A 12183-nucleotide genomic window follows, 5' to 3' on the forward strand; every position below is an offset into this window, starting at 1 on the left:
ATGCAATTTTTGTTATTTGATTTTTGCGCACATGCATGAATTTTTTTTCTGAGCTCTTTGAAAGTAAGTTGCAGACATCGTGCAACTCACTTCATGCCTCACCCTAAATATATCAGCACAAACCTCTTAAGAACGGGGAACTTCTCTTTTTTAACCATAGCACTTTTATCATACCCGAGAATTTTAACCCAGATGGAACGATATATATAGTCCATATTCAAATTTTCCCAAATGTACCATTAATGTCTTTTGTTGCTTTTGTTTAATCCAGGATCCAGTCAAGGCTCACACATGATATTTAGTTACCATATCTCTTTATGCTCCTTTAATCTAGAACAGGTCCCCCACCTTTCTTGTCTTTCATGACATTGACCTTTTTGAAGAGGCCAGTTAGTAGCGTCTTAGTAGAGTCCCTCAATCTAGATGGTCTGATTGGTTTTTTTAGTGTTAGATTTGAGGTTAGCAGTTTTTGCAAGACTATACATGGGTGATGATGTGCCTTCACTACTACTGTGTTGCCACAGGAAGTTCATGATCATCAGTTTGTCCGTTAATGGCAATCTTGAGGAGCTTTTAAGCTATCACAACACTGTTCTTCTGAGTCTTCCTGTCTTCAGGAGACACAGGCCCTGTGCACATTACGCAGCGTGCAACCTTTATGGATACCGTCTTACTCCTTTCTTGCGGACCCTTCTGTTGTCTTCTGTTTCTTCCTTTTCTGTCTTGCTTTGTTCTGGTTTTGCTTATTCCTTGCTGCATGCTGTGTGAAGGGGACTGCTTACAAAGGAATGCCACAGCCCTCCTGGTTTCAGCCTTAGAGCCACGACAGCAGCCGAACTGTTACATCCTTAGGAATTCACGTCTGGCCTGTTAGTGGAACGTCTAGGTCAGTGCTGAAAGAATCTGTAGCCCTTTGCTCCACTTGACTTGCCTTACAAGGCACAATGTATGCCCAGGCGAAACAGCAGTGGGGGGGATGTGTGCTGGCCCTTGGAAGGCCATGGGGGTTATGATTGTGCCCTGGGCTGCTGCACCACACAGGTAAGGCCTTTGGACTGTTCACAGCAGGCCTTCCGATGCTTCTCTCTCTAAGACTTGCTCAAATTCACTGTGCCTAGCATCTGTAACTTGAGTGGACACATCCACCTTAGGGATCCACCTGATTGAAAGCTTTCTGCCTTTTTAACAGGGTGTGGTATGCCATGTGATAGGTCTTAGATTTGATGATTCTTTACCAGTGAGCCGACTAACAGAAACTGGATGCTTGTAAAAGTTGATTTACAAAAAAAGTCTTTCATTTCTTTTACACATTCAGCTCAGGTGGTCTTGTTCGAGCACTGCTCCGTGCCCGCTGTTGTGAGTATCTGGGAACACAAGGACTAATAAACAGTCATTGGTCCCCAGGGCTGGACCTAGTAGGGTCGATATGTCCGTTAATAAGTAATTACAGAGAATGCGATGCCTCCAAGAAAGAAGTAAATACAAGAGTATAGGTGGGTAGGGGGTGGGCAAAATGCATGAAGGGGGTGGGAGATATAGGCTTCCACTTTTGGAATGAAGGAGTCACAGGGATGAAAGGCACAGCACAGGGAATATAGTCAGTGGCATTATAATCGTGCTGTGCGGCCACACTTGTGAGCTACACTTGTAGCTACACTTGTGAGCACAGCGTAGTGTATAGACTTGTCCAGTTGCCACGCTCTACACCTGAAACTAATGTAATGTTGCGTGTCAACTACACTACAATTTAAAAAAATTTTAAGGAATAATTTTTTTTTTTAAGACCATGGGTAATCAGGGAAGGCTTTCTAGAAAAAGGGTATTTCGAGGCAAAGCCTGAAAAACAGCTGCTAGGAAGAAGAGAGGGAGAAGCGTCCAAACAAAGCCAGCAGATGACCATTAACTCTGGAGCAGAAGCCCCAGGAGCGTGCGCTCTTGAAGCTGCAGCCATGTTTTGGAGCAGAGCCGTTCTGGCAAAGGTGCACAGCTCAGAATCTGGCAGACCAGGGGAAGTGTTTCTAGTGTCTAATGTTTTATCAGGGTTAGGGCTTTTACAGGGGGTTCAAAAAAAACAGAGAACAGGCAGCCTTTGACACCTGATGCAAAATGAACTAACTCTGGGATAGTTTCTTGTATGGAACTCTAGGGCTAGGCTTCATTGATCCTGAGGAAGAAAGAAGAAAACTAGTGTGTGTGTTTAACCAAGCAAGAATGCTGGTCTGGGTTAGTTTTCATAGCCACGAACACCCTCTTACCCTCTTTCCCGATTCTCCCAGTACTTGGGTCTTCCCTCAGACAGCAACGTAAAAACCTAAGCCTCTGGGTTCTCATCGAAAGATGAACCTGAGCTCTCTTGTCTTCAGCTCCTCTCCGAAATCTAACTGGGAAAAGTTGTATCTAGAACTAACAGCAGAGGCAGGGCTGCAGACTGATGCGGGGGGTGGGGGTGGGGGTGGCACGTGGCAGGTGGGGTTCAGTGTGCGGCGGTGAGGGAAGCAGAGGAGCACCGTGGCCATGCTGAGTCCAAAGTGGCCAGCTGCTGGCCACTCCACAGATGGTTGTCGTGTGAGGAGCCAGGCCCAGTATTGCCAGACCTGATTTTACAACAATAGCCATAAATTCTAATGACTTTCAAATGTTGACAATTAATTCAAAACTGTTTTCAAAAAAACCAAAAGGGCTGTGCCAGATACCAACCCCTTCTTGTCCAAACACAACACATCCTGGACTGCAGGTGGCTAGTTGCCTCCTCTGGCCAAAGGGAGATGCTCATTCCATTTATTCATCTGTGTCCTCTGTTTCATCTTTCCAGCAAATTAAACAACTAAAAGGCACAAAGCCAAGACTGTGTGAACTTACCCCTTCCCAGAATTCCCTTCACATTGTACTTTAATGGCCCACAGCTTAATTTTAATTGAAGGTTGGTGTAAGAAATCATGAAATTCGTCTGTGTTTAGAAGTGTGTCTGAGGAGACTGGCAGTCACATCGCTTTACAGCACATGTGAAGTCCCTTATACCTAAATTCTTTTAGCATTTGTTGCTAAGAACACATTGTCTCTCTTGTGAAACTGGCATGCTTCCTCCTTTCTGACAGGACATGTTTCATTTTTGCTCTGGCTGCCAGGAAGCTCAGGGCTAAGTGGAAGTGTCCGCCCCAACAGCTGTGTGAGTCTCCATTTGCATCCTCAGCCTTTCCCTGGTTCCGATTATTGTCCTTCCCCCTTACATGTGGTGTTTGCTACATGCTACTTCAGATTCTTCTTTGGAAAGATAAAAATAACCTCCATTAACTCCATTAACAGAATGTGTATTCGGTATGAAGGGCCTTTCCTCTTTGTCCTCTAGACAAGGGACCAAGCCATCACCTTGTGACATAAGGCACAGCACAGCCTGAGGTACTATAGCGAGTCTGCCTCAGTGGGGTCCTCATGCTGCCGTCCCATGACCAGCGTGCAGTTCAGTGGCAATAAGTACGTTCAGAGTTGTATAACCCTCACCACCACCCATTTCCGGGACTTTGTCATCCTCTCAAACCGAAAGTGTGTATTGCCCCATTCCCCCCAGTCCCTGGTCACCTCTGTGCTTCTTTCTGCCTCTACTCTAGGCCTCTACTCTAGGCCTCTACTCTAGGCCTCTACTCTAGGCCTCTACTCTAGGCCTCTACTCTAGGCACCTCTTATAGGAGGAGTCCACTTGCCCTTTCCTAACTGGCTTACTTCACTTACTATAATGTTCTCGAGGCTCATCCGTGTTGTAGCATGTGTCCAAGTTTCCTTCCTCTCTAAGGCCGAATGACGTTCTGTTTTGTATAGGCCACATTTTGTTGACCTGTTCGTTGGTCAGCGGACACTTGTGTTGCGTCCACCTTTGACCATTGTGAATAAGGTTGCTATGAACATAGGCATACGAGGATCTGTTTGAGCCCTGTGTTCAATTCTTTTGAAACTGGATTGAGACATGGGATTGCTGGATGATAGGCTAGTTCTAGTTTTAATTTTTGAGGAACTGCCATACTGTTCTTCACAGCGGTTGCGTCTTTTTACATTCCCACCAGTGGAGCACAAGGATTCTAATTTTCTCTCCACATCCTCGCCAACACGTGATTTTCTCCGGTGGTTGTTTTAAATAGTGGCCAACCTGATGGGTGTGAGGTGATACCTTGTTGCGGCTTTGATTTGTAAATGAGGCACCTTTTGTTCAGTCTGGAATATTTGGTCCCTGTCTTATCCTGCTCCTCTGGTCCCTTAACTTAACAAGCAGTCCCTTCATCTCGCTCGCCTTTTGTAGAGACTCTCAGTGGCAGGAGCCAGATTACGCAGGGTACTGTAGGCCAGGAGAAGAGATGGAGAGTTTATTCCAAGTCAGTATCTAGAGGAATATACCACAGACTCAGAAAGATCACTCCACCCTGTATGGAACAGCCCCAGTGCTCAGGTGAATGGTAGTGAGTGACTCGTGCTATGGGGCGGCACTCACCTTGGGGGGGGGGGGGTGGAGAATATCTGCTTCTGCCCGCCTAGCCACCTTGTCCTCCTAAACCGAACAATAGCAACAGACAGCCAAGTGTCCCCTGATTCGTGTAAAGCCACAGTGCAGAGCTCTGCGGATAACAGGCAGGAGTGTGTGGCGTTCATCTTCCAACCTGTGCATTACACATTTGGCTTCCTAAGACCAGAGAAAGCATTTATAGCTCTCTTTGGCTTGAAGAGAAGATGCTCATCTGCTTTCAGTCTGTATGTTAAAGTACATCCCCTCCTCAGCTCTCCTGACTCTCCATGTTCCCTATGGTCACTTTCCCCACGTTGCTGGTAGACGGCTGAGAGAAGGGACCGTGGCATTTTCTCGTACATCTGTGAGCCTCTCAGGGTTGAGGAGAGTCTCCTATTCATTTTTGTATCCTGTTTCTAGCTTGAGGCAGGGCTCAGCAACTGTTTGGTTAAGCAATAAGAAAGACGCACTGGCCAGATTTATATACCCTCCTCCCGTTCCCTATGACCCAATATCATTGGCATACAGCCTGGTTCCACCTCTCAGGTCCTGCCATGAGAGACCATCAGCAGATGCGTGATACCTTGCAACCACTGTATCAAGTGCAGCTGTGCTAGAGAAATCCGTATGGAATGGCTGAATAGCGGCGTCTTTATTCCTCATCCTACTTTTAAGCACTTAATAATACAAATCATGCAGGGGTGCCTGGGTGGCTCAGTTAGTTTAGCGTCTGACTTTGGCTCAGGTCATGATCTCGTGGCTCTTGAGTTCAAGCCCCGCATTGGACTCTGTGCTTACGGCCCAGAGCCTGGAGCCTGCTTCAGATTCTGTCTCTCTCCCTCTCTGCCCATTCCTACTCATGCTCTGTCTCTGTCTGTGTCTCTGTCTCTCTCTCTCAAAAATAAGTAAACATTTAGGGGCGCATGGGTGGCTCAGTCGGTTAAGCATCTGACTTTGGCTCAGGTCATGATCTTGCGGTCCGTGAGTTCGAGCCCCGCGTCAGGCTCTGTGCTGACAGCTCAGAGCCTGGAGCCTGCTTCGGATTCTGTGTCTCGCTCTCTCTCTCTCTGCCCCTCCCCTATTCACGCTCTATCTCTCTCTGTCTCAAAAATAAATAAACGTGAAAAAAAAATTTTTTTTTAATTTTTTTAAAAAAGAATAAGTAAACATTTAAAAAAGTTAAAAAAAAATAATACAAGTCACTTGGGAGTGTGTGTTACTCCATCACAGTGGAGCAGGAGCCCTGCACCTCGAGGTAAAAGATGATTTGGAGAAACTTCTCTGCTTATTACTTAGAATGAAGTGTGCTCCAGAGACAGTTCTTTTGGCATGCTCCGGACCTCCTGGCCTTGAGTTGGTGGTAGGCGCCTGTACTCCATCTCCAGAGAGCCTTCTACAGTGAGGAGTGCCTCTCAGTTGTCAGCAGCTCAGGGCATGGTCTGTGATGAGGACAAAAAGAGTAAGGTTGATAGAAAACATGATGCTACTGGCAGCCTGTGTTTGTAGTCTGTCTGTCTCTTAAATATATGATGTGAGGTTCATATTTGCCCACTTAAAACTAATTCTTGATCGCCTACACTATTCTTGTTGAAGAATAGTGATCTATTCTTGTTGATCTATTCTTGTTCTTCCATACTGGTGAGGAAGATCAAAGTTTCTTCTTTTCACATTTCAGTAGAGATAAGGTAAGAAACACCTAAGTCAGATCAGATAGTGGTAATTGGCATGAAGGAGATAGGATAATAGGGTAGGGACTGAGCTGGGAGAGGAGCTGGAACCCCAGGCTTTAGGTAGGGAAGAGGCTTGATGAGGAGGTGGCATTTGAACTAAGAACTGAGTAAGTGGAGACCTGGGTAGAAATCAGTCTTGGCAGAGGAAAAGGAAGTCCTGGAGCAGACAGGAGATTGGCATGCTCCAGGGATGGAGAGAAGGTCAGGAGTATGAATGGAGTGAGGGGGAAGGGAATTTGGGCAGATGAGGCAAGGACAGCGTTAGCGGTTCTCACGCTGGCTGCACGTGAGTGTGATCTGAAGAACTTTAAAAATGTTCCCAGTACCCAAGCCCCACCTCCAGAGACTGTGATTTAATTGGTCTGGGGTGGGGCCTGGACATTGGTAATTATAAAAGCTCTCCAGAAAATTCCATGGTGCAGCCTGGGTTGAGAACATCATCAGTCCTGATGATGCAGAGTCTCACAGACTCTGGTGAGGAGTTTGGACTTGCGTTGAATGACAGCAGGAAGCCGTTAGGTGGTCTGGGCTAGGGGAATAACAGCTGACTTATGTCCTTAAGAGGCTCACTTTGGCTGCAGTGTGGGGAGCGGAGGTTGGAGGTTGTTCAGGTGGTTCCATGGAGAAATCATGGTAGTTTGAACGGTGGTGATATCTGTGGAGATGGTAAGAGGAACTCACTTTGGGGATAAGCTTTGGCGGTTGCACTCACAAGATGGATTGGGTTCTGGACGTGAAGCAAAAAGAAGTGAAGCTTGCCTGAGAGTTAACCTGAGTAACTGAGTGGATGGTGATGCCCTTCCAGAGATGGGCAGGAACGGGTGGGAGAGGAGGGTGAATAATTGGGTCCGTTGGTTGGTGTGAAAGCCTCAGGCTGTCTTCTCTCTAGATTGAGGTAACTTGGAGATCCGGGCAGTCAAATGAGGTTGGCCAAAATATTCTGATAAAGCCCACTGAGTGTTTTGAAGTCTTCCAGAGGTAAACACCAAAAACAATGGACTGTTGTAGTGCATGTACTGAGGAAGGGGGTGGAGGATGGAGAAGAGAAACTGTAGACGTTGAGCTCCTTTCATGCAGGAGGCAGGAGGCAGACTGGCTGTAGGGGAAGAATGTACCCTGAGAGGCTGCTTAGACCTAACACCTGTCTTGCAATAAGAAAAGAATCCAAAGTAACAGGTTATTTGGGTTTGGCTTTAAGGGGATTTTTTTTTCCCCAACAAAATTATCTTATAAAATATTTGTAGCTCACATTAAATTATAATTAACTTTTCTTCCCAAACCAGGCCCTAGGTGTCCAGCAATGAAAAGTAACCCATATTTTTAAGTCAGAATCAAATTATTGGACTTGTTTACAAGACCTTGACATGGAGAACAAAATGAACTTTATTAGAACAGTTTACTTTTCCCCTGATGGAAAAGGGGGTTAAATTGCAATGGTAGAACACGTTCAGTGGTCATATCAGAAAAAAAATCCTGATTATAAGCTCATTGAAGGCAAGGACTGTCTCTTAACAGTTTTTATTTTTTTAAATGCTTGGTGTCCCTGTTCACTCTGGTCCTTTTTGTTTTGTTTATTTAATAAAGTTATGAGATCTCAGCTGAAACTCTTTCTCAAGTCTGCTCATCTGAATGGATGAGGAGAAAGTTGACCAGAAGGCCTCTGAAGTCCCAACAGCCCCTTCTGGGACCCTTCTTCGTTCTTACCAAAGAATTTGAACATAGCTGTCTTCCAGGGAAAGACGAGAGCATTGAGCATGGCATGGCTATCTCGAAAATGGCCTACATAAGTTAAGGCTTTATGTTGGCTCTAAGCCTCAGAGGCAGTGCCAGCAGCCTGTAAGATGAGGCCACGTGGCATGAAAGTTGGAAATATGAAGCTCCGTTGCCATTCCATTTTACGTGACTGGGTCCCTCACGTAAGTGAAACAGAGAGCATTCGTTGTTGCCCACCTGCCTACTTAACTCCTTGCGTCCACATTTGCTCACAGATAATTGCAGTGACCTGAACTCGGAGCTGCAGAGAGTGCTGACGGGGCTGGAGAATGTTGTCTGCTGCAGGAAGAAGAGCAGCTGTGGCCTCTCCGTGGCTGAAGTGGACAGGCACATTGAGCAGCTCACCACGGCCAGCGAGCACTGTGACTTGGCCATCAAGGTACACCATCCCCACCCTTTGGCCGGCTCTTTGAGAGCATCCAAGGGAAATGGTCGCATCTTTCTCCCTTTTGAAGTGTGGTTTTTGCAAATATTTGTTAGGAATGAGTGTTTCTAAAAAACCATACTATACATTGGAGCAGGGAGAAGTAGGAGTCCTATAAATTTTTGTTGGGTTGAGTCACATTAAAAAAAAAAAAAAAAAGTCATGGGCGCCTGGGTGGCTCAGTCGGTTAAGTGTCGACTTCGGCTCAGGTCATGATCTCACGGTTTGTGAGTTCAAGCCCCTTATCGGGCTCTTTGCTATCAGCACAGAGTCTGCTTAGGATCCTCTGTCTCCCTCTCTCTCTGCCTCTCCCCCGTGCTCTCTCTCTCTCTCAAAAATAAATAAATGTTAGAAACAACTCATTATTTCAGCAAAGTCACTGGCTTTGCAGCAGAAATGATTTCCTGGGGTGCCTGGGTGGCTCAGTTGGGTAAGCGTCAGACTTGGGCTCAGGTCATGATCTCGTTGTTTGTGAGTTCGAGCCCTGTGTTGGGCTCTGTGCTGTCAGCTCAGATCCTAGAGCCTGCTTAGGATTCTGTGTCTCCCTTTCTCTCTGCCCCACCCCTGCTCAGTCTCTGTCTCTCTCTCTGTCTCTCTCAAAAAAAAAAAAAAAAGCGGGGAGGGGGCGTGGATTTCCTTGAAAACTCTTAGACTGCTAGTATTGAACCACATCATTTTACTATGGCCCATCATGTAGCACTTGCAAGTTGTAGGATTAACTTGGAAGTTTTATTTCAGCTTTAAGGCTCCTAGAATATTATTTCAGAAGTTACCCATTCATGGTGCTAATTTAGGGTCTGAATGAGTCCTCTATCCTGAGCATGCTAGGCTAGGTGTCAGCCATGCCTGTCACAGCCGTCCGTCTTCCTGCTTAGGAAGCACCAGTGGAAGGTGCTGCATCTGCACAAACTCCTCATGAGCGATGGGAACTCCAGGTCCTGTTGTTACTGGGATTCTGGCATCTTATGCGCCTTCACCAGAGCTCGGTAATCTAGACAGAGCGGTTCACACTGAAAAGTCTGGGAGGAGCCTGTGTAAAGGGAAAATGTGACACGTTAATTGAAAAATGCCTTCGATGCTAGGCGCAGGTTTCTGTCCACAGGAATTCTGGATTTCACAAAAGAGCTGTGGTATTTCCAGGTAAACCATGATTCATGTGTGTAACACAACTGGTTTTCCATCTTATTCATCTCAGTTATGAGTATACAGTTGATGTGGTTTGGGGAAGCAAACCACAGATGTTTCTTTCATGTTAGTCTCCCAGGCCCTGTATTTTTTTTTTCTTTTTTTAATCCTTGAGAGACAGAGTGCGAGTGGAGGTGAGGCAGAGAGAGAGGGAGACACAGAATCTGAAGCAGGTTTTAGGCTTCGAGCTGTCAGCACAGAGCCTGACACAGGGCTTGAACTCACAAACCGTGAGATCATGACCTGAGCTGAAGTCAGATGCTTAACCAACTGAGCTACCCAGGTGCCCCTCCCAGGCCCTATATTTTTATAAAACATTTTAAGATTTTATTTATTTATTTTGAGAGAGAGAAAGAGTGAGCAGGGTAGGGGCAGAGAGAGAGAATCCCAAGCAGGCTCCACACTGTCAGCACAGAGCCTGATGCAGGGCTCGAATTCACGAACCATGAGATCATGACCTGTGCCAAAGTTGGATGCTTAACCGATTGAGCCACGCAGGTGCCTCTCCCAGGCCCTAGATTTGATTGTAATGTCAGCTTAGGTGCCAGCCCTAGCCTCAGCATGGAGAGGGCAGGAAGGGGCTGAGGATTTCTGCCAACCAGCAAGAGCCTGGAGCCGGGCTGACAAGGAAAAGAGCATCAGATTTGAGAGAAAAGATGAAACCGTACATAGGGAAAGTGGCAACGAGATTTGAGTAACTTTTCATCAAGGAACCAACGTGGGTGTCCAAGGGAGTCATCCCCTCACATTCTTGAAATTTTGAGACCACCTGTTTCTCCTCACATCTTCTCACTGCCTTCTACGCTACATGGTAATACTCCCTCTTTTTTCCATGTCCTTTGGCTTATGCTTCCTATGTCAAAGGGCAATGGATGTGAACAAATAGTTTCTGAAAGCAAGCGGAATGAGTTCTTCCTTTTTTCTAATTTTACGCATTTTTCTTCTCCATTAATACTGTGTTTTAAATGAATTTGTGGGGGAAAAAAACTCTCCAAGTACTATTAAGATTCTCTTCTTTTTTAGCTCATAGCTGTCTTATTAATTAATTAAATCCCTACTGTCTTAGAAGCATCCACAATGAGCTTCATCTTTTCTGTGTCACTGAGGTTTATTTTTATCTTTCACATCTTGGGAGTGAACCTCATTCACACCTTCTGAATTCTGATTTGACACTAAAAGCTAGAAATGGCGATGTGACCCCCGGTTATCTTGGAGTTGGAATGTGCAAGGCCTATAATTTGGGAAACTTCAAGTTAGATTTTGTATGCTGTTTGCAACTTCACATTTGCAGCCATGATGATCATCAACTGGCTTGCTGTCCAGTTATGTGTATTCACTGACTCTAGAACATGGGCAGAGGAGATAAACATTTGTGTGGACATGGCAGTTAGAGCCACAGATAGACCAACTTACCTTGGAGGGACTGTGTTGTTCTTGCTCTGGGGACTATTGGGAAACACAGACTGTGACCCAGGCAAGTTATCTGAAAACGGGGAGGGGATAATTTGGGGGTAGTCACGGTTACTGCTTGCAGTGAAAGAGCTGTAGAACCTACTCTTCTGTCAGTACTTGCTCCCATCGTGCCTGTTTTCTTCCCCCAACCTTTCTCCCAGGTAACCCACTCACCTTGTCTTTGTGCTTTCCAGACAGTCGAGGAGATTGAGGGGGTACTTGGCCGGGACCTGTATCCCAACCTGGCTGAAGAGCGGTCTCGTTGGGAGAAGGAACTGGCTGGGCTGAGGGAAGAGAATGAAAGCCTGACCGCCATGCTGTGCAGCAAAGAGGAGGAGCTGAACAGGACCAAGGCCACCATGAACGCTATCCGGGAGGAGCGGGACCGGCTCCGGAGGCGGGTGAGTGCACCAAATCCAACATGGCCAGGCCTTTCCCCCAGGCTGTGGGGCTGAAAGACAAATGAGCGTGTACTGCCAAGGGCAGCCCTAAGAATGTTGTGGGATTTGCAGTTTTGGGAATCTCCATCCCTTTCTGATCGTGAAGTCATTCTGCAAAGGGGAGTATTTTGAAAGTGCTGAGGTGTGCAGGCAAGATTTTAAAAAACACCACTCTCTAGAATCACACATCTAAGTAGATCGTAAAATTATATCAGCTCAGTGATTCTCAAACCATTCTCCAGTGTATGCACATCTTCCCCAAGCTCAATTAAATTATCTTCTTTTAAGGTAGACTAAAAATATTTTATAATTGGCTAAAATTTATAGAATTTCCCCCTTTGCAATTTCTTCTATAAAACTTCCTTTCAGTTTATAGTACTTGCTGTCTCTTATCTACACTGAGTCTAATGTGAAATGTCATTTCCTCTAGTGCACGTATTGTTACAATAATCATATGTGTATATGTGTGTGCATACGCATGTTCTGTATGTTAAGTGTGTGTATGTGCGTGTGTAATTCTTGGCATTCACCCCAATGTACCCCAACATACCAAATGGCTCTATGGCCTGAACCAGTGTTAAGAGCAACTTGCTTAGGAAATACATCCATTACTAAAGGAGCTGATGTTTCAGGAGAGAAATGTTTGGCAGAATTGTTAAAGCACTTGGTTTTTCAAAGATGGAGTTTTTT

At 45.8% G+C, this 12183-nt stretch overlaps 1 protein-coding gene across 4 annotated transcripts in view; it reads left to right on the top strand.

The window, feature by feature from the left end:
• The window catches only part of MCC (MCC regulator of WNT signaling pathway), a 428047-nt gene that overhangs the window by 347536 nt on the left and 68328 nt on the right, over positions 1-12183 (top strand). For all 4 annotated transcript variants that reach the window (XM_019450488.2, XM_019450489.2, XM_053907123.1 and 1 more), the window contains 2 exons: positions 8208-8371; positions 11248-11454. In XM_019450488.2, coding sequence (XP_019306033.1) covers positions 8208-8371; positions 11248-11454 — 371 coding nt within the window. The remainder of the gene's footprint in view (positions 1-8207; positions 8372-11247; positions 11455-12183) is intronic.

Source organism: Panthera pardus, unplaced genomic scaffold (assembly GCF_024362965.1).
Source record: "Panthera pardus isolate Hobbes unplaced genomic scaffold, ASM2436296v1 HiC_scaffold_2, whole genome shotgun sequence".
NCBI lineage: Eukaryota > Metazoa > Chordata > Mammalia > Carnivora > Felidae > Panthera > Panthera pardus.